General features: G+C 32.1%; 2 protein-coding genes across 2 annotated transcripts; both read right to left on the bottom strand.

The window, feature by feature from the left end:
- Positions 1–3015: 3015 nt before the first annotated feature.
- On the bottom strand, positions 3016–6758 carry LOC131927435 (kelch-like protein 41). The gene is made up of 2 exons (XM_059283132.1): positions 6676–6758; positions 3016–5548 (listed from the first exon to the last, which is right to left on the bottom strand). Exon 2 carries the CDS (start codon positions 5524–5526, stop codon positions 4561–4563), a length of 966 nt encoding a protein of 321 aa, XP_059139115.1. The 5' UTR covers positions 5527–5548; positions 6676–6758; the 3' UTR covers positions 3016–4560.
- A 10388-nt stretch (positions 6759–17146) lies between these two features.
- On the bottom strand, positions 17147–19938 carry LOC131927424 (kelch-like protein 41b). Its single transcript, XM_059283127.1, has 2 exons — positions 19903–19938; positions 17147–19097 (listed from the first exon to the last, which is right to left on the bottom strand). Exon 2 carries the CDS (start codon positions 19073–19075, stop codon positions 17909–17911), a length of 1167 nt encoding a protein of 388 aa, XP_059139110.1. The 5' UTR covers positions 19076–19097; positions 19903–19938; the 3' UTR covers positions 17147–17908.
- Between the last annotated feature and the right edge of the window lie 3920 nt (positions 19939–23858).

Raw genomic sequence — 23858 nt, 5'->3', positions numbered from 1 at the left:
ACCTGGACTTAAATGGACTTTGTATGTCTGTTATCAAGGCAGAATTAAAATTATAGAAATAGATTTGGTAACTAAAACAAAATGATTGAAAAAACAATCAGGTTTATTTTCGTCCCAGCGCAATAATTTAAAAAACTGGCCTTAACTAGGTAATGTATGAATTTTGTATAAGAAATAAATATTTACAAATAAAAACGTTGGGCCAATATAACGTTGAAAGGAGATCCTTGGTAAGAAAAAGTTAATCAAAGTTTGCCTTACATATGTCATTCGTTGAGTAAAATATGTGTATTTCTGTAAGTTAATTAAAGCTAACACATTCTTAAGATTTTAGATTTGCAAGTTTATCAAAATTAATATTTAAAATGGCAAATTATTATTTCTTATTTATTCTGTTTAAATTTAAATTATTTATAAATTGGAGATCTAGATCTAGATCTAGATTTATGGCTAATCAGAAAAATTTATATTCTTTACGTCTAGGTCTAAATTATTAAGCCGTCTTGAGATTGGTCATCGTATTGTAAAAGTCATGTTTTATTATGTAAGCTGAAAAATACTCACAGTTTAATTTGTTTTTTAGCAACAATTACTTAAACAATGCTGAATAGTTACAAAAATTGTATAGGACAGTATAGGTTTATCTAACTTATTTCTAACTAGCCAGACATAAAACAAACATTTTCATTTCCGATTGCACCAAATTTTAATGTGCGGCGCCGGGAATACTCGAATATTTTGCATACTATTATTTTAATAATTAATTTAAAAAAAACATCGTGTCAAGCATTGTTATTTTATTCTACTTTATTGTATGCGAAGTATAGATAATGTATTTGAAACGAATAAAAACATCGAAATCAAATTGTCTAAAAACTCTAGGGGCTGCACACCTGAGTCTTAGAAATGTAGTGTGTCGTTTTTACATCTTTCTGTAATTATACATTTGAAAAAAAAAAACTTGACGGCCTATTTGTTAAGGTTAATGAAATGCCGTATATATATATATATATATATATATATATATATATATATATATATATATATATATATATATATATATATATTTACTTATTAATTAATTAATTAATTAATTTATTTATTTAATTATTTATTTATTTATGTATTTATTTATTTATTTACACTTATATATATATATATATATATATATATATATATATATATATATATATATATATATATATATATATATATATATATATATATATATATATATATATATATATATATATATATATATATATATATATATATATACATACATATATATATATATATATATATATATATATATATATATATACATACATATATATATATATATATATATATATATATATATATATATACATATATATATATATATATATACATTTATATATATATACATTTATATATATATATATATATATATATATATATATATATATATATATATATATATATATATATATATATATATATATATATATATATATATATATCTATATATAGGTGCATATATATGCATATATATATATATATATATATATATATATATATATATATATATATATATATATATATAGGTGCATATATATGTATATATATATATATATATATATATATATATATATATATATATATATATATATATAGGTGCATATATATATATATATATATAGGTGCATATATATATATATATATATATATATATATATATATATATATATATATATATATATATATATGTATGTATATATTGTGACTTGTTTGTGATACTTACTCTACCTCCGGTTTTACACCACTTTTTTCATAAAGTGTAGCCTATGTTACTTCTAGAATCTATATTTCTATCTATCCATGCTACTGGAAATGTCATTCAAAATCTACTGTTACATAAGAATGTACGAGAAAGTTCAAGGGGAGTTTACTCCCGTTTTCTTTAACTCTCACCTATGTTTTGTGTTTGTAGTAGATGTTCTGACACAATTGTCCTAAACTTTCTAGTTTCCCATGATATCACAGAAACACTATTTATATTTATTAAACTAATTATATATTCAATGAATCATAAATATAAAAACAAATACACTGAATTTAAAAAAAACGATAGTGTTACCTTGGAATAGCATGGTTGGATGTTTGAGCTTGTGACTTCTAACTCTAATTATTTGAGTTTGTATTCCGGGCTTAAGTCCTCAGATTTTCAAGTTCCAATCAGTACTTCATTCGCGTTAGGCAAAGTAAAGGAGATGGGTAATAGTGCTAAACGATTTATCTCTTTAAATGCCGGTGTAAACGAAGCGCGGAAACTCTACTTCCGCTGTCCGGCAGAACGTCCAGTTTGAAAGAGTAACTTTACGTTTTACAATACTAGTGTTACAATAATGCATACTACCACTTGCGGAACTAGAAACACCTCCCCCCCCCCCAAGCACACACACACACCTCTTCTCCTGAAGGAAACACGACGACGAATACAATCAGTACAACTACACAAAAACATTCTCTCCTTTTGTAAATGGTAAATATGCATATAATGCCCTCAAGGCTGCTAAACCGAAAAGTCTCGAGTTCGAACCCTCGGGCAGATGAGGCTTGTTAGCTGGGGACAGCCACTCTTCTAGGAGAGACAACTCCAAAATCAAACAACTGCTGCCTTGTCGTTTGTTCTTGGTTGGACAAAGGCTATGGAAGCAAATCCAAAAAGAAAAGCAGGCTGAAATCGCAGTCAATGGCCTCAATGGCCTCAGTTGACATGTATCCTTAAGTGTGTTAGAGGGGGATCCCTTCAAACACTAAAATTAAGAACGAAGAAGAAGAAGAAGCCCTTTGGACAATGTTCACATTTTCAAAATAAGAAATACTATTAGCATTAGAGTTGTTGGCTTATAAGTACTATATATCATTTCAAACTTTCATAAAATAAATTAAAGTATCAAAAACTATTTTCCTTAAATCTTTATTATGATGATCACATTGTTTTCTGCAAATTATCATTTAATTAGTAAAATAACATACTTATAAAAACATTATACAAATTTTGGACCAAGATTGCAAAGTCACAACATACATGTTTTCGTTGATCATCCTGCTAGACATAGACGTACTTTTCAGTGCCAAGTTATATCCGATGTTCTCTGATCCATGCAAGCATAGTCTATGAGATAGGTCAGTCAAAATGTTCTCATTTCTTTGTTTAAAAGTGAACAGTTTGTTCTTTAAATGTGTTCACTTTCTGGTTAAAATGTGTTTACTTCTTGATTCAACATCGTGTACTAAAATTATGTGTTATCCTATATTGCACAATTCATTTTTTTGTTATTGTTTACATCACTGCTAGTATAATCATAAACCAAAGACATTGTTTGCGACTAAACGTGATTGCTATGCTTAAATGGCAGCTTATTACACAGTTCTATGTATACATATAAACGAAACTGTATTAAAATGAGCAGCTGAATCAAGTAGGCCTAATACAATCAAAATGGGTTGTTTTTCCGGCAGCGTAAATGCATCAGTCATGCGTATACTTAAAAAAGGAACTAAAGTCAAATTTACAACGAATCAATCTAGCTATGATTGAACAAATAACTCCAAACATGCTATGTTAAATGAAACATTGACAATCCATAGTAAGGTTTTTTAAAATGGGAAAAAATGTCTTAATATGTTGTCACCGATCTTTAGGGCTAAAGAGGCTGGTGTTTCAATATGCAGTAATAGGAAGATGTGGGTAATAACAATGGATAGTTTTAGGTAACGGGGATGTTTCTGTTGTGGTCGTTGTTGTTGTTTGGGCCGTTCTGGTGTTGTGCTTGTTATGGTTGTTGTGGTTGTTGTGGTTGTGGTTGTTATGGTTGTTATGTTTGTTGTAGTTGGGGTGATTGTAGGTGTTACTGTGGCTGTTGTGGTTGTTGTGGTTACTGTGGTTCTTGTAATTATTGCGGTTTTTTTTGGATTTTATGGTTATTGTTGTCGTTGTAGTTGTAGTTTTTGTGGTTGTTGTGGTTGTTGTTGGTGTTGTGGTTGTTGTGGTTGTTGTGAATGTTGTGAATATTGTGGTTGTAAGGCAGACAGACATACCATTAATTGCATTGTCGGTAGGTTACAGTAATAGTCACCTTTAAAATTAAATTAATAACTAAAAAAGCGATCATAAGACCAAGTAAAAAACAATAATTCCAATCCACTGAAAGTAAGTCTGCCGACTGATTTTACAAGTTTGACTGCAGTTTGATAATGTCCATCAACTGATTTCGGTTGATCTTTTTTTATTTCGCTAGAACTAAAAGCAGAGTAAGGTAGAATTTCGGGGGAAAAAAGAAATGTATCCTCAGATCTTGATGAGTGCAAATATAATTTCGGATTTAAAAACATTTTGTTTCTCTTGATTAATGTGTCAAAATTATATTCGTTTGTTTCTGTGTCACTAAATCTTGCAGCAGCAAGCTTATTTACTAGAGACTGCTCTTCTGTCATGTCATTTGTCGTATATGAAAATTTAAGTAGTAGTTGTGTGATATAATCCAAATCATCATCATAACTTGCTTGTGGCTAAAACAAATTCGAGTTCACGCCTTTAACACGCATTTCGTTCAGTTTTAACATTCTTTCTAGAGTAAATCTTGAAGCGACGATCTTGTTTACACGAGTTATGGCATATACATTCGCCAAGACAAATTTGTTGTTCATAAGTTTGTTCAAACATTCGTTGCTTGCTCTCTCAAGAGGAGCTAATGCAAATAAAGGTGCAAGGTATGACCTTCGACGTGCTTCCATAAACTTGTCACTTTTCGAAATGTTTCCTTTTCTACAAATTGACTTTAGCTGGCAATTATCTGACTCAGTGTTTGGTGCTGTGATAAAATATTTTGGCTCATGTAGAAGGTAAAAATCATCTGCATATGCCCATTTTAAAACTGACTCTACGATAATATCGGCTGAAATGGACCAATTGTAATTTAAAATGTATGTCAAATCGTCATAAGAAAGTTGCATGAAGTCGTTTGATTCAACAATTTTCTCAAAATTGTTCACCATAAACTCTTTTACTTTAGCTATGACGTCAATAGAATCCAGCAGCTTGGCATCGGTAAATATTTCCCAGTAGTTTTGTAAATTTACTCTCTCCTTCACGAACTTTTGACATAATGAAACTAAAAATTTGATCTGCAGTTGGTTTGATGCATGCCACATGTCAAGCATGTTTACGATGTCTAAAACATCCTTCCCTTTATAAAAAACATCGAGTATCAGACCAAATATTTCTGGTGAGATGCCCTCTATGGTACAGCTTGATTCAGATTTTTCTCTCATATCTGTCCTCATGAGAGCTTCAAAGAAACCAGAGCAGGAACTTAAGACAAACTTGTGACAGTTGAACTTGGTGTCGCCAACGTTGACTGTAAAGTCTGTGTAGTTCTCCTTGTTTTTATCAAAACATCTGCAGACTTCCTCAGCTACGTGCAAATCATCATCTTTGTGATAGGCAGCTACAGAAAAACGTTCGGAAAGAAACATGGTAGCTATGGATGTTGGTTTTCTGAGGAAAAAAATGAGAAATTTAAAAATATTTAAGATATCTCATGCGAAACAAAATGTTTTATTTAAAAAAAAGCAAATTAGTTTTTCTTTCTTATTTCTAGTGCATTTAAAATCTTTTTATAAATTGTATATATTTGTTTTTTTTATATATAAGGTCGCGATACTACTTTATTAAGATTGTGCATTTGTGGTAACTCGCGTTTATTAGACGTTTGGTACTCTCTAATATGAGTGATACAAACAGTTTAGTCGTAGACCTGAAAACCATTTGATTTTATCTTCTCTTTGAGGAAGGATAGTATTTTATAGTTAAGCTACACATTATATATACAAAGCGAAGATGAAAATGGAGACCACTGACTGACTGAGATCAATTTCTCCGATGCCATATTGTTGATATTTATACCCAAAAAAATATGTTTTTGTTAATTTTTTCTTCATAACAGCAGATTTTTTTTCTTAAACTTAACCCTGGAAAGAATAAAAAATGTAATATGTTAATAATTAATACAAGAAACGTTGCAAATTATGAAAAGAATTGAAACGTTTGGGAATATGTTTCTATTGCAAACTAGGCCAATTTTTTAAAAAATTAAATTAATTACTTCCCAGTCAATGTGTTATTAAGAATAACGTCTGCTACTGCTAATATTAATACCATAAAAAATTTCACTGTGCAAGTGCAGTATTTCCTTGTGATTTAAATGCATGATAGCTTATTTTAGCAGCAGGGTTAGTTTGTTTATGTCTTCACTACTATGTGAAAGTCCAAGTTACTTTTGCCTTTTTAAATTTTCTTTATCTACGAAAAATAGTTTTAAAAATGCATAATTTGTCAAATCTGGAGTAAAATCCGAGAAAAACAAACAATTACAATTATAGGACCACATTTTATGTGATAACATTTAACATCGTATGCAGTTTTTTAAAAATTTAACTCAACGTTCGAGACTTTTCACCTAAATAAGTAGATCTAGACTCGATCTAGAATCTAGATCTATATCTAGATCTAAAACTTCTAAATTCACACTAAGCGACACGTGATTTTTTAATCAAACCCTACTTATTAATTTACAAAATGGTTTATTCGTTTTTGTGCGCATTTGTAATATCTTATAAATTTACCTCTTTTAAACAAAGTTCAGAAAACAAATAAACTCAAGTATATAGATGACATTCATTGTTAATCTTCAGCGACAACAACAACATGTTCAACTACAGTTGCACCAAAACTCAAAGAACGCTGTATTGGGAATCCCCGAAGTAATGTTATTATTAGATTACGACATCATTTAAAGCACAGCTCAAGGTGTTTAGAACGCACATACTAACATAGTCGTGTGTAAGAAACAGATCGTCAATGACTAAACGGCAAAATTTTTTGCTAAATGGTTACAATTTATTTACAGTATGGATCGAAAATTGGGATGGCGGTAGAGAGCTAGAGTGCAAACGCGGAAGTCGCGAGTTCGAATCCAGGTTTAAGTCATTAAGATGTCTTGAGTCCACCTAGTTCTGATGGGTACCTAACTCACGTTAGGGTAAGTAAAGGCGGCTGGGCATAGTGCTGACCACACAATCTCTTCATATGCCGAGGTCACAGAAACAGATGAACTCGACTTCATCTGCCCCATGGGCACGAACGGGAAAAGATGATGGTGATAGACTAATATATATTATGGGAATATTAACTTGCGGGTCTCGTGTAGGCAATCAAATTCCACAGAGGAACGATGGATTTTAAATTGTCTAATCCGTTAACAAAACGCAAACTTTTGATTTTCCAATAACTGATTTATTCTTAGAATTCCATTTCCTTGTGATTTATACGATGTCTTTGAACTATGCACATTACGCTTCTAAAGGCTATACTATCAAACGAGATAATTCTCAGTGGAGTGATTAATAAATTCAATAATCCTGTGTCATATTTTAAAGAGAAGTGAGTATACAATGTTCTGAATGAAATTGTATGACTTTTGAATTCACTAAATTTTATGGTATTAGTAATAATTTAGATTTTTTTTTATTTAAACAAACCGAAACAATATTCAGCTCTCGGCACGATTATGTAATACAAACTAAACATACTAGCCATAACCAGGTCATATTAAAATTTAAGAGAAGAAAAATAATATTTACAAAAAGATACGATGATAAAAAATACGCAAAAAAAAGGTTTCTGAGTAATAAATAGCCAACCATAGTTTGTCTTATGTAAATATGTGTACATGTAAGTAGAAATGTCTACTAAAAAAATAATCAACTTCATTAACTTTTCTAATTTGTCAACAATCGTTTTTAAAATATCACTTTGTTATTTCTTATTGATTGAGGTGTAGTTAATTTATTTATAAATTTCATGACAATCAGAAAAATCTACTTGTACAAACCACTTTGTAATTTTTGTTTGTATTATAAAGATCTATACATTGATAATTATTTCAACCATCTTGCGATTTTTAATTATATTTTACGAGTCACTGTTTGTTATTTATAATAAAAAGCACACTCATTATACTTAGTTGTATTATCAACACTTACTTAAATAACGCTTAATAATTAAAATAATTGAAATTGATCAGTTAATTTCAATTTTGTCTTATGTCGCCATTGATAAAAACAAACACGCTCATTTCCGATTGCACCAAATTTTAATGAGATTTTAAAAATATATTCATACACCATTCGAAACTCTTCTAAAACTTATAGAGATAAAACGAGACTAATAAGCCCTATTAAAAAAAATTAAAATGTTGCACGTGTTTTACATTCAAGGACAGTGACTGATAAAAAGCGCCCCGACCTTTCAAAATGAGAGAGGTGGGGGCGCATTTGCACCAACGCGAATTAAAATATATATGGATAATTGGGGTAAAATTGATAATTTACCCTGTGCGCCGAATTAGATAACTACAATTTTGTCTATATAATAATATAATCAAAGTTATGAATTAATAGGTACTTTTAGTAAAGGCGATTAAAAATGTGTGAGCACCCCTATGGATAGCGCCCTAGGTGACCGCCTTGTTCACCTAATCGGTAGCGCGCTGCAAACTTCTATAATTCTGTCGCCCCTATTGAACTGAAAGTGCCGCCCCAACCCACAGTGTTACTTAAGAAGTATGAAAAAGTTTAGGGGAGATCACTCCCGCTTTATTTACATTTTACCGAAGTAACAACGCTAGTCAGTGGGTTTGATGATAACACACAGAAACAATTTTATAATTTTTGTTATCTAATTGGGTATCTATTTAACCATTAATATTAAACGACTATAATGATAAAATGATAAAATGCATGTAAGAAATTGTTAATAGGAAACGGCGTGGTCGGACTCTAGAGCGTACAAATGTTGACCAAAATGTCTTGTTCGTATTCTGGGTTGAATTCCTAGGGACATCCTGCTCTGATCGGTACACAATTCACGTTAGGGGAAAGGAAAAAGCGATCGGGCATGATGCTAAACATGTTATTTCTTTTTATGCCGATGTTTCAGAAAACATAAACTCTACTTCAACTGCTGTGCGGACTGTCATGTTCGAAACTTTGTATTCTGATTTGACTACTTTTTAAAATAGATAGCAAGTGCTTAACTATCGCAGATTTCAAGCTAACGATACATTTTAAACGAAAAACCAAGTTTTACTCCAAACGTCAGTAATCTAAGAAGGAAATATAAAATAAGAAAAATATTCTGATTAATTATTTAAATTGACTTGTTAATGATTTTATACATTATAAATGTACGTGCCTTGTTTGTTCATGATTCACTGCTAGAAAATGATTTCCTCGAATTTTAATTCCGGCTTATGAATTTTGTTTAAAACTTCATAAGTTTTTAGAAATATAACTAATACAGTGATGAGATTTTTGTGTCAATAATAACTTTTTATTTATAATCTATGATTCAGTGTTGTATTATGTATTATGTGATCTGTGAAAAAAAGTTAGGTAAAACACATCATGAAACACAACATGGTAATACAAAGTTTTTTATTGTCAGTTTACACGCGATGTTATGTGAGTCTGACAAACATACAGACAATAATGTAGATCTCACTCAAGAATATAGTCTATGATGTAGATCACACTGAAGCATACAGTCAATGATGTAGATCTCACTCAAGTATAGAGTCAATGATGTAGATCACACTGAAGCATACAGTCAATGATGTAGATTACATTGAAGCATACAGTCAATGATGTAGATCAAACTGAAGCATACAATCAATGATGTAGACCACACTCAAGCATACAGTCACAAGGTAGATCAAACTCAAGCATACAGTCACAAGGTAGATCAAACTCAAGCATACAGTCAACGATGTAGATCACACTCAAGCATACAGTCAATAATGTAGACCACACTCAAGCATACAGTCACAAGGTAGATCAAACTCAAGCATACAGTCAACGATGTAGATAACACACAAACATACAGTCAATAATGTAGACCACACTCAAGCATACAGTCACAAGGTAGATCAAACTCAAGCATACAGTCACAAGGTAGATCAAACTCAAGCATACAGTCAACGATTTAGATCAAACTCAAGCACACAGTCACAAAGTAGATCACACTCAAGCATACAGTCAATAATGTAGACCACACTCAAGCATACAGTCACAAGGTAGATCAAACTCAAGCATACAGTCAACGATGTAGATAACACACAAACATACATTCAATGATGTAGATCACACTCAAAATGTGTCACGTCTTTGTTTATCAAATCGTTATATCATATACGCTTTTTTCATTTCGTTTTATATATCTTTTAAATCAGTAATGTCGGCTCTATAGCACTTAAAAAACAAATACTAATCTTTTATGGCAAAACTTGATTGATGGACTAACTATGATAGCTTATTAAATAATCATGTTTACAAATTTCATGAAACAAATGTACAAATGTTTGGCCGTAAACTTGATTGAATAAAATGAAAATGGTCAATTGTTTGGTTTATGTATGCGTTTTTCTGTGAATATATAGATGTTTTATTACCGTAAAGGCCTTCGTCAAGTTTGTATATTAACTGTGCAGGTAGTCAACTAAGCTTAAGAAATACTTATGAGTGGTTCCAAATACCACTACGTTTATACATGTTTACTATAAAAAAATTTACGTTGTAGTTTCCAAAATAGGAAAACAATTAAATTATTGGTTTTTAAATATAAAATCAAATGTTTAGAGCTAAGTATACTTGTGATTCAGAAAGTAATTGCAAGGTAGCATTTTTAAATATCGATAGGTTTAGGGGTGGGGGGGGTAGTTTGTGGTAGGCAGCAGAGAAACTTGTTGTATTATAAACAGCACGGTTAGTAGGTTAATTTAACACTTTAGCAGGACTGAAAACCAAAATAGAAAATAAAAATGTACAGAACAAGTATGGAAAATAGAAATCCATGAGCTGTCTTAAAACGTTGAACCGCCGTTTTGGATTTTACGTTCAGAATTTTGGTTTTTGTGGCGACTTCTCTAATAGATGCGACCCTGGTTATTTGAGTTATAGCAACAAAATTTGCCAAGACAAATTTATTGTTCAAAAGTTTGATCAGGCACTCCGTGGAAGTGTGTTTCAGTGGAAATCGAGCAAACAACTGACCAAGGTATGACCTGCGGAGTGTTATGTTATCCTGGTCAAAGGTAGCAGCAATCTCTTTCCCATGTGAAGCGCTGATGCATTTATCAGAAGAACTAGTCAGATGAGAGTCATCTGAACAAGTCCATTTCAAAACTGCCTGCACGACACAATCAGTTCTAAAACACCAATCGTGTTTTAAAATAAATTTTAAATCGTCAAAAGAAAGTTGCATCAAGACGTCTTATTCAGCAATCTTCTGAAAATTATCCACCATAAACTCTTTAGTTTTCTTCAAAACGACGAAAGAATCCAACAGCTTAGCTTCAATAAATATTTGCCAGTAGTTTTGTAAGTTTATCCTCCTTTTCACAAATTTTTCACAATCCGAAATTAAAAAAGTGATTTCTAGTTGAGTAGACGCGTGCCACATTTCAACCATGTTTTCTTCAGTTAAAACATGCTTCCCTTTATAAAAAACATCCAGTATAAGACCAAATATTTCTGGCGTTATTCCATGTATGGTACAACTTGATTCTGATTTTGATCTCTTATCTGTTCTCAGGAGAGCCTCAAAGAAACTAGAGCAGGAATTTAAGACAAACTTGTGACAGTTGAACTTGGTGTTGCCAACGTTGACGGTAAAGTCTGTGTAGTTGTCCTTGTTTTCATCGAAACATCTGCAGACTTCCTTAGCTACGTGTAAGGCGTCGACCTTATAATAGTCAACTACAGAATCATGATAGGAATAAAACATGGCTGGTTGTAGAGTAGATTTTAGATTTCTGAAAACACAAAAACAAGGAATTATTAAAATGTTTTTGCTATTGCTAAGAATACTAAGAGAAAGGAAAAAAAATAATTTTAATGAGTTCGCTGTAGTTATATAATGATATATAATAATACTTAAGTACAAGTTTAGTTATTTTTTTAGATATTTTTTAATTTCTAAAACTGAAGTATTTGCGACTATCATTCGGTGTAATTTAGCTTAAAATTTGAGTCCCAAACATGTTTACTTCTATTTTCAATTAAAACAATTAAAGTCAAACATTTGTTTGCAAACGATCGTCGTTGGTGACATAATTATATACATAGTAGAATAGTCAGAAAAATAGCTATTTACATAGTTTTCATCACATTTTGTGCATTAAATAAATCGGGAGTGATCTCCCCTAATCTTTCTCGAACATTCTTATATAAAACATCAGGGGATGAGAACTCGGGATATAGTTATGATTTTTAATCCATTTTAAATACTTAAACTTTTAAAAATAGAATAGAATCTCATAAAAAAAAGAATTGCGCACCAAACGAACGCCGAATAAACATGTGTATAATAGTGCGGAATATTATTAGTACTTTATAAATTCACATGCGTTTTTTGAGAAATCGAAAAAAGTGAAAATTACTACTTCTGGTCAACGGAAATTACCCAAAATATGACAGATGGCAGAGAATTAGATCTTTCACTTATATGTGAAATGTCCTTTATCTATCTAAAATAGTACTCAAGTTATAGGCATTTAAAAAAATTGAAAGTAGAAAAAGTTCCACTTTCGTTTATCGGAAATCGCTCAAAGTTGATACGGATCTACAAAGTTGATATAATATCTATATATGAAATTTCATCAACCCAGCTGTAATGGTACACAAGTTATCGTGTTTACAGACACACACAGACACACAGACACACATACACACACGGACATACGAACAAGATTGCAAAACTATGTATTTCCGACTCAGGTTGCACGATTACAATACTTTCTATATACTTCGTATATACGAGAAAGTAAAAATGCAAAATGAAAAGGAAAACACAAAATAACAAGTCAATCGAAGTTGGTGTTGGGGTGAATGGGGGGAGGGTGGGGGTGGGTAAGAATCCTCCAAAGGTACTTTTTTTATTTCTTTTTTTTTATTTTTTTTTATTTTATTTTCCGCCTCAGACATGTAATTTACAGCGTCAGTTTGCCTAGCATGTTCGCTTTAGTATTACAGTTTTCATCATCGGCTTGTGAGGACTGATACAGCTTAACAATAGTAATACTTCTTTCTTACTTGTAGCCAACTTTCATTCATTTCAGATGGTTTACTTATAAATAGATCTAATACAAAACGTCTATATATATATATATATATATATATATAAATATATATATATATATATATATATATATATAGAGAGAGAGAGAGAGAGAGAGAGAGAGAGAGAGAGAGAGAGAGAGAGAGAGATAGATATATGTATATATATATTATACGTGTTGATTTCCACTTTTCGTATGGCGTGAAATTTGTATATGATCTAGTAGTACTTTTCATTTATTTAAGTCAATCATACGGAGTCTGATTATTTTTTTTAAACAATGAAAAAAAAAATCTGATTTTATTTTTTGTGTGTTCTATTTTTTTCATCAAAGCCTATAAGTCAAATGGATACAAATGACATTGACATCTTCGATCATTATTGTTGACATGAATAAAAAAAACATGTTATTATGATATTCCCTTTATAACTGTGCTAAAAAACGAAAGTCTGAAAAAAAAAATTAGAAAAATAATTTTACAGAATCTGTAATATAAAAGGTGCAAATGCAGAAAACGTGGTAGATCTATAAGTAGGAATAAGTTTCCTGAAATAAAGAACTTTCCAAAATAAATCTGCTCATATTTTAATTATTTTTTAATTAAGTATATTAACTTCTGGGTCAATTTGTTTTAATGTTTCGCGTCTGCTACTGCTACTGCTAATAATAATATTATAATATTATAAATTCTTTGTGCAAGTTAGGCAGTTTCTTATAATTTATACTACCCTACAAAGCAATAAGATGTCTTTAATAATGAATTCATTATTACGCGACGATAAGGAAAAAATCAAATTGTTTTTTACATATCTGTTTTTTTAGTTCAGTTACAGAAAACACTAAAAATTCAAATTCATCAAATCTTTAGTCAACATAAAAATAATCGATTACACTGTTTAAATCACAATGTTGTAATAATACTTGATTGTTAAAGTATTTGATTTGGCATTCGAGACAAATAAGCACAGTAACTTAAGTCTTAAGGATAGATTTAGATCTATAGATATCTATTATCAATTATTATTATGATTTTTATAAATGGCACACGTTTTTTACTCAAATCTTCTTAACAAAATTATTTGTCCCTTTGAGTGTGCAGTGGAAATATCTTATAATTTTACCTTTCAGATAGCATTTCGAATCTAAAAAAAAATTCATAAAAAACGTTTTAATAACAAGCTTTTATGTAACGATGCACTAAAAAGTAGAAAATAAATTATAGACTACTATTTAAATAACTATAAAGAAAAGCGTGGGTCACTTTAGTATCTATTGGATACCTTTACTAATGTTAAGGAAGACACCCACGCTTTTCTTTATAGTTATTTAAATAGTAGTCTATAATTTATTTTCTACTTTTTAGTGCATCGTTACATAAAAGCTTGTTATTAAAACGTTTTTTATGAATTTTTTTTTTCAGTACTTTACATGTTTTATTTACAATAGAGTTACATGACTAAAAACCATTGCGCGCCTACTGAACATCACGTTCAGTAGGCGCGCAATGGTTTTTGAACGCAGCCATTACGTGATGGCGCAGCTATTGAAGGTGATGACGCGTGTGGTGTGGTTGGCTAGACATGCCTACTAATTCGGTCCAAATTTTTATTAATTCATAAAAAATTAATTAGGCATCCAATTAAGTCAAATTTAGTTTCAGATTGCATTGTCTTCATGTCTTGACCCACGTGCCAACTGTGAATCGTATCGGTCAAGTAGAACTGTCCGAATTTTCACTCCTGCGTTTCCGTCTAGACAGACTGACGACAGACAGAGGAAGTGAGTTAAATAAAAGCTTGTAATAACATTCGTTTTTAGTTTACCGCCAGAAATAACAATAGCTATGTTCAACTATAATTGCACCGGAAACAAAGGCGCTTTATTGGGAATTACCGATATTAGAATATTATTAGACTACGACCGTCTTACACTACAGCTCAAGTTGAATACAACACTTCGTGTTTTTGTGTAATAAACAAGCACAACTTCAATTACTAAACAACATCTATTCACTAAATGGCCACTATTCATTTACAGTGTAGTACGAAAAACTAAATATATCTGAATAGTAAAATCTAAATAAAATTTACTTGGGTCGAATATAATTTTTTGTGACCGAACGAAAGGATATTTTTTTTGCGCTAAACAAAAAGACAACTATATTAACCTATATCAACGGAAATAGTTTTATTTTAACGAGTAGGCCTACACAATGCTAGTTTAAAATAGTAGTAAATATCCTATAAATATAAACTTATTTGTTCTTAATTAATTTTTTCTGACTGAACAAAAGTATATTTTTGAAAACTTTCTTCGGCAATATTGTTCTAAATTATAACAGGAATCGATTGGTAAATGTTTCAAGTCACTAAGTAGTCTGGTTGCCGAGATATGAGCCAAAAACTGCATTTTTTCGAGGTTTTTTGGCTTTTCCGGGATATCCAGAAAGGAATTCCGGGAATTTTTTTGGCCCTCAATCATCCTCGGAACTTGCTTAACATATTTGCTTTTGGAACTAGTCCTCGATATTGCTTCGTTGAGGAGGTGATACGACTTAAAGCTGCGCACATCCTTCCATCCATCCATACAGAAATGACGAGTTAATTATCGCGATTCCTGTAAGGAAATTGCGCTAAAAAGTAGTAAATATCATCCTATAAATATAAACTTATTTGTTCGTAATTAATTTTTTGTGACCGAACGAAAAGATATTTTTGAAAACTTTCTTCGGCAATATTGGTCTACATTATGGCAGAAATCGATTGGTAAATGTTTCAAGTCGCTAAGTGGTCTGGTTGCCGAGATATGGAGCGAAAACTGCATTTTTTCGAGGTTTTTTGGCTTTTCCGGGAAATCCAGGAAGGAATTCCGGGAATGTTTTTGGCCCACAATCATCATCGGAACTTGCTTAACATATTTGCTTTTGGAACTAGTCCTCGATATTGCTTCCTTGAGGAGGAGATACGACTTAAAGCTGCGGACACACATCCATACATACATACATCCATCCATCCATCCATCCATCCATCCATCCATCCATCCATCCATCCATCCATCCAGAAATGACGAATTATTAAACGCAATTGCCAGTATGGAAATTGCGCTAAAAAAATAATAACTATACTATTGTAATACAGGAACATGTAAATGTTGGTGATTGGAAAGATGCGCAACGAAAAATTTGAGTACAAAAAAAGTGCGCAACGGCATTTTTGTTCACTTAAATCTAGCATTTATATATAGACATTAACAAAAAGTGACTACATGTAAATTGTAGTTTAATAAAACATATTTTAACTAAGTATGAAACAATTTAAGTGAATTAAAATAACTGGTTTACATTTGTGAATTTTTCTGTTTGCGCAGTTTTCTTTTTTTTTCTGGGGACCGTGAATGTACACTCAGAGACACGCAGAGAAACTTAATAGTAGGCCTACACTGATCAGACTAGCTGTGTAACTCTATACTTGTGATAATCCACAAGTTGTCTTGAGATCAAAGGTCATGCCCCAGCCTTATCCCACCCTACCTCACCTCTGATAACGTTACATAACCTGACTAGAGCATACTCACTTAAACTCACCAGACCTAAACTTTATTATACTTACCTTACATATCCTAACTAGAGCATACTCACTTAAACTCACCAGACCTAAACTTTATTATACTTACCTTACATGACCTAACTAGAGCATACTCACTTAAACTCACCAGACCTAAACTTTATTATACTTACCTTACATGACCTAACTAGAGCATATTCACTTAAACTCACCAGACCTAAACTTTATTCTACTTACCTTACTAACTTCTAATCTACCCTATCTTACCGCAACCGTTCCTGTTTATTAACAATTAAAGTAAATAAATTTGAAAAATTGTAACACGCCTATCCTTATTTACTAAAAATACGTGTTTTATTATTCTATTGCAATGTACATATAACATGCAGTAAATGTGCTATCTTTTGAACACATTACAAGCAAACTATTGCATCAATTCTAAAGTAAAATAAAACTAAAGCTCCAACCTTAAGACATGAGATGCTCATAACGTTAACTTTTTATAAATTTAAAGAAACTAGCTCAGCTTAATAAAACCTACAAATTTATTTGTAGCTGATTTTTCAAGATAGGTCGCAAACTACATTCTTAATATGAGTCAAAAGGTTAACATTTTTTGAAACATGTTTATTAGTAAATTATTCATACAAAATAAAGCATTATATAAAAAACCGAATGTCATATATTCCCAGCATGCATGTGTTCGATGATACACCTCATACACATACACTTACTCTTCGGTTTTGATTTATATTTGATGTTATATGAGTCATGCAATCATACAGTTGATGATATAGATCAACTTTCACTTATACATGTAATGATATAGATCAGTCAAAATGTTTCAACTTCTTTGTAAATCAACGTGTACTTAAATTATATGTTATAAGAAAATGCATATTTCAATAGGTTTCATTGTTAAATGAATGTTTCTTAAAAAGAAATGTATTTATGTTTACACATAATTGTCAATCTATAATGAAAGCTTATAGTGCAGACGTTTGTTACCTATTCAATGAAACACACCAACACATTTTTTGCAATGAACTGACGTAATGGGACAATGGTGGTGAAGAATGGCACTGAAGTAATTAGCAGTTCTGTAAAAAAACAATTTTTCTATTGTGGAAAGATTTTTTGGTTGTATTTGACTGCATACCGTTGTAAAAACACACAGCTGGTAGGAAAAACAGACGTGATAATCATGTAAATAACAATGGCCATCATACAGGCAATCACAAGTGCAGCTCCATAGAGGCAATATTTGCCTACACGTTGGTGTGTAGTTTTAGAAAGTTCGTTGTCTGTAGATTGCGTCGAATCTGAGTTGAATATAAAGCCATTTGTAAAAGTCTGGTTTTTGTTTGTTTTTTCGTTGAAACTTTTCGTTTCTCCGGCATCGAATCTTGTAGCGGCTATCTGGTTCACAAGAGTTATGGCATCGAAATTTGACAAGACAAATCTGTTGTTCATAAGTTTAGCCAGGCACGCGTTAGTTGTGTCTTGGAGAGGAAGTACGGTCAGCAGCTCACCGAGGTGTGACCTGCGGAGTGTGATGTTGTCCTGGTCCAATGTCACCACGTCAACCGCGCTACACGACGGTTTTAGCCGATCAAATATTGTCTTGACCATATCTGTCGTGCTTAAACATTTCTTTGGTGTAGCCGCGAGATAGGAATCATCTGAACATGACCATTTTAAAACTGACTGCACGGAAAAATCGGCTTCGAACAAGAAGTTATTGTGGTTTAAAATGAATTTTAAGTCATCCAAAGATAGTTGCGTGAAGACGTTTGATTCTAAAATCTCCGAAAAATTGTTCACCATAAACTCTTTTACTCTAGTTGTAACGTCGATAGAATCCAGCAGCTTGGCATCGGTAAATATTTCCCAGTAGTTTTGTAAATTTATTCTCTCCTTCACGACATTTTCACAATCCACAATCAAAATTTTGATCTGCAGTTGATTGGATGCGTGCCACATTTCAAGCATGTTTTCTTCGTCTAAAACTTCCGTACCTTTGTAAATAACATCAAGTATCAGACCAAATATTTCTGGGGAGATGCCCTCTGTGGTACAGCTTGATTCAGATTTTTCTCTCATATCTGTCCTCATGAGAGCCTCAAAGAAACCAGAGCAGGAACTTAGGACAAACTTGTGACAGTTGAACTTGGTGTCACCAACGTTGACCGTAAAATCAGTAAAATTGTCCTTGTGTTTTTCAAAACATTTGAAAACTTCCGTAGCTACGTGTAAGCCGTCGACCTTACGCTCGGGATGAGACATTTCTGTGTTGGATGTTTGCTGTCTGGGGAATAAAATAGAGTTTTAAATGTTTTCATTGTAGTTAACTATAATAAATAACTCAACTTTGCAGTTAGGCATGGTTAAAATGTAAAATAAGTGTAGTTTACAGACTTAAATTAACTAGGTTACATACAACAACCGCAAATATGTGTGACTGTTATTTGAAGTTAGACAAACATTTGAGTTAAACACTAAAGTGACATTCGTTTCCTGTCTGTTTTTTTAGCAGAGGTCTATATATTTAATGATCTTTAACGTATTATGAGAATTTGTAAGTTTACACTTAAAATGTCAGCTTAAGGAGCAAACGATTAAGATTGTAGTGAAACTCAAAATTGAATTTGTATGAAACTTTAATTTTTAAGTGATTTTTTTTTAAGGAGATGAGCTGAAATTACAAAGATTTTTTAGAGAATTTTTATTATTTTAATCAAATCGAATTTTAGCTGGGTTATTCATTCTCTCTGACAAAGCTTAGACCAAGACCAAAATATACATCAAAACATCTATAAAACAATGTGGTCGGATGCCGATTACCGCTTGCTCAGATATGGTAGCTAGCAGGCACTATTGACCTTCGACGTCACCCTGATATTTGCTGCAGATTTTAATGCAAACGTTTAATCAACCTAGACTCCTAGACAGAAACATTTGTCGTAGCTTTTATGCTCAACGACACAAGCTTTTACCAAACCCTTATTAACACATTGATTGTAACGTTTCTGTACGCATTCACGATGTCTTATCGCTCCAACGTCTTATACAAACTTCTGAAAGCAACTAAATTTAAGCGAATTAAATATTACCTTTCGTTGTGTAGCCAGTGATAACAACGAACACGGTCAAAGATGATTGCACCGAAACATAATGGCGCTGTATTGGGAATCCCCGATTGGTATTATTACAGTGAAAACTTGTTTCAGTACAGCACAAGGTGTGTAAAATGCTATGACTGGCTTTGTTGTATTTAGCAAACAGAACTACAATAAATAAAAGACGCCATTTTGATGAGTGATTAAAAGTTATTTACTTGATAGATTGTCAACTCGAAAAACAGCGAGGTGTAGATGGATGTGAAGCATTTCCTCAGCCGTACAGTTTGTTATTGGCGAATCATTTACAACGCCTGCTTCCACCCCTTACCATGTTTACACTATACCCATTTAAGGAAGCTACTATTTGTCTGTATCGTCGTCCCTATACTTTTGTCGCCTGTGTGGTCGAATAATGGTCCTTGTTGTGTTTATGAGGCTAGCGGTCAGACCCATTCGCGGTTTAAAGGTCACGCCAGCCCGCGTCTTCCGTGCATAGGTTGTGATTGTGCTCTGCCATGAAAGCTTTATTTTTGTAGAGCTGATTGGCAGAATCGGTTACACGTCTGACTTGATGCATGGAGGGCGAGGCTATTTGGTGCCGTGTGGAATGGTAGGTTCGGATCCCGTTGGGTTCTGACTGTTCTGTCTTTACTTGGACTATATTCTGTAACTTTGTCTACCCTTGGCGTTGAAATATCACTTTCTGTTTACATTGCTATTTCAGTTACAACGCCTGCTTCCACCCCTTACCATGCCTGTTATGACAAAATTTTGCCTCTCATGGTAAAATTTATTTAATTGTGGCATGTTTTCTCTACGTTGTCTTCGTCTTACAACATTGACTTGACGTATAGACTCTCGCGTGTCACGATATCGCTGAAAACTATCTTTTATCTCCTTCTCTTAGCTTTTACCGCTGTTTTTTACTTTCTCGTATATACGAAGTAGGAACTATTGGGCTTGTAAGTTTATCGTTCTCTCTCGCGTTAATTCATGTGTGGTTAGCCAGGGAGAGATAAAAGTTTTCGAACTAAATCAATTGTTGTGAACGGGATTCCCATTGATAACAAAAATCATGGCGGCTATTTGTTAGTAGGCCCCGCTTCAAGATTTAAAAATCATCAAACGTTCCAGAAATGCAACAATTGTAAAAACTTTCAACGCTGTTTTGTTCATATTGTGACCTACTTAGGTCTGTTTGGCTTTATGTATATTTAATCTCCTGAGTTATGTATTTGTCCTTGGGAGAATTGTCAGTTCACTGGTACAACCCGGTCAACTGAACGCTGTCACATCATGTGATTGTAAGTTTAATCCCTGGCAGAAACTCAACCAATGGTCTTGCGACCGTGAGGATCCTTGACTGACCCTCAACCAATAGTCATAAACCTTTTGAGTTACTTCCCCTATTATTGAATGTTATTTAATCTCGGGATTTTCATGTCCAGGGGCAGCCATATTGACTTTGGGCCGGAGAGGTGTGCCAGTGGTTAGGTGTGCCATATTTTGAGTATTGTCATTATGTGACATTATTTTCACCTTTTGTATAAGGAATTATGTGACTAGTTGTAGTTTACTGAATTTGTGTTCTGGTATATTATTACACCTTTTTGACTATCGGTGATAGTTTAACCTGTATAAGGATTTCTATTGTTGTAGAGGCAAATTGTCTCTTCCTGGTTTTTTGTTGTGGTTATTATGATGCCAGTCAGTTTTGTGAAATAATGATTTATCGGTGTATAATATACTAAGCCACAGCTGTGATATTGTGATTTTTCTCAAACTGTAAGTTGGAGTTGAGTTTATTTATATTACACTGAGAATCTGTACATTTTGATCTTACCTAGTGTCATTATCTTGTACATAAATTAAAAAGGTATTCATAGTTTAAGTCGTGTGAGTCTCTTTGATTTGTCGTGATTTACGCCTAGACTGCATTAACGAGCTCACGGCAAGTTGTTGAGATTCCGTTACAACGTCTTCTATCGGTACGATACCAATCGAACCTGGGGTGTCCGCTCCTGACTGGCTGTCGGAGGTCAGACATAACAATATGGATGGGAACAAATACATGTGTATGCATTTCTGAATATAAAAGTTTTTTGGCGGTAAGTATATTCAATATACTATTGATTTTATTTCTTTGTTGATAGTTTGTCCAAGGCTAGGGGACATTACTCTGACTCTACTCAGTCTTTGAAACGAGACTCTCGATATCTAGATCTAGATCTCTACATTGCTTTAATCTAGTCTAGTTCTAAGAGTAAGTTCATGAATTAGAATTCATTAGATCTAGATCTAGTCTAGTATTTTAGTAATTAAATCTAGATAAAATATTAGGGAAATGATGACTCTCACTCTCACTCAGCCTACAACTTAATCTTAATCGAATCTAGATCTAGATCAGATATCTACTAGTCTAGATCTAGACTCTAGACTAGACTAGAGATGGAATCTAGATCTAGAATCTAGATCTATCTAGAATCTAGATCTAGCTATCATCTATCTACAATTCTACACATATAAATTATATACTTTGTAATGCTGTATTCATGCATCTTCTGTTTTAAGTAATTAAAAAACATTCATTAATGAAATTCTTTTAATTTTTTTTTTCAATTTTAAAAATGTAGTTCTGTTTTGTTGTTTGAAATCAATGATGAGTATACTGAACTGCCATTGAGATATTTACATAAATGCTATTGTTTATAGTTTAATTCTTTCAGAAGCAACTATATTGACATCAAAACTGAATCTTCATTGTACATTAAGTATAAAAGCTTACCCACAAACTAGTCCATGTCCTTATGTTTTATTGACATCCAAACATTAAATTTTTTTAAAGGTGATTTTTCTTAAATAAAACAGAATACGTTCATATGGGATAAGAAACATTTAGTTTTGAAATTGTTTGATTTATTACATTTTAATGGAGCTGAAACTAAACACAGGGTACAAATTTATTATTACTTTGTTTCTCAGAACATTGCAAATTTTGAACATAAGAACTGTGGGAAGTAGGTAAAGATGTTAAAATATCTCTTGAAGAAATTGTGGAAGGTTTAGAGATAGAAAACAACATTTCAGAAGATGATGTATGAAATAATAGTAAAATATCTTTGGCAGTGGTCACTTAATTAATATTTTCATTAGACAAATCACATTTAGGTATAGAAGAATAAGGTACGTCTTCAGATTTTCTTATCAGCAAAGATCATGGGTGATTCTCTTTGTTACCATCAGTCAAACGACAAGCCAATTCCGGAAAATTCATTGGGCAGCTAAATATATTTAAATTAAGTTCATGCAAGGCTTTAGAAACATTAATTGGATGAAACTCTGTAATTTCATTAACTTTTTATTACTATCAGTTCCAAAGAAATAATACAAATAAGTTACACATCATCAATAAATTAAATTTCCATTTCACCAAACTTTCTCTAAGTCATAATATATTTTAAATGCATGGTATTTTGTTAGTCTAGATGTGTTGACTTTTATTTACCACAATTATCTGATAATATAAATGAACAAATAGGCCTAATAATAATAATAATAAATTTCGAAGAATCTAGATTCTAAATCTAGAAGAATCTAGTTTGTGTCTAGATTCTAGATCTACAATTACTGCATAATTTACATTACTAGATTCTAGATCTAAATTACTACAGTTCACTACTCTAGATCGAGTTCTTAAGTTCTAATCTATAACAAGACTACACTCAACTCCACTAGACCTAGAATAATCTAGATTCTATATAAATTTATGTCAGAGGTGTAGTGAGATCGATATGGGGCGGGGGATGCGGACCTGACCGGGTGTCACCACTTAGGGGGTGACACCAATGCAAAAATAGCAATATATACACAATAAAATGATAATTCCACTTAATTTAGTGATTAATTCGAGTGTTAAATAGTCTTCTAAAAGGTACAAATCGAAAGTT

Source organism: Physella acuta, unplaced genomic scaffold, assembly GCF_028476545.2.
Source record: "Physella acuta isolate Inbredline_101_S28 unplaced genomic scaffold, ASM2847654v3 ptg000087l, whole genome shotgun sequence".
NCBI classification, from domain to species: Eukaryota; Metazoa; Mollusca; class Gastropoda; family Physidae; genus Physella; species Physella acuta.
Note: the sequence above shows the minus strand (reverse complement) of the source record. Positions and strands in the feature narration are given on the sequence as shown.

Coding starts and splice junctions, on each gene's coding strand:
- LOC131927435 (XM_059283132.1), bottom strand. CDS start 5,526: ATGTTTCTTTCCGAACGTTTTTCTGTAGCTGCCTATCACAAAGATGAT.
- LOC131927424 (XM_059283127.1), bottom strand. CDS start 19,075: ATGTCTCATCCCGAGCGTAAGGTCGACGGCTTACACGTAGCTACGGAA.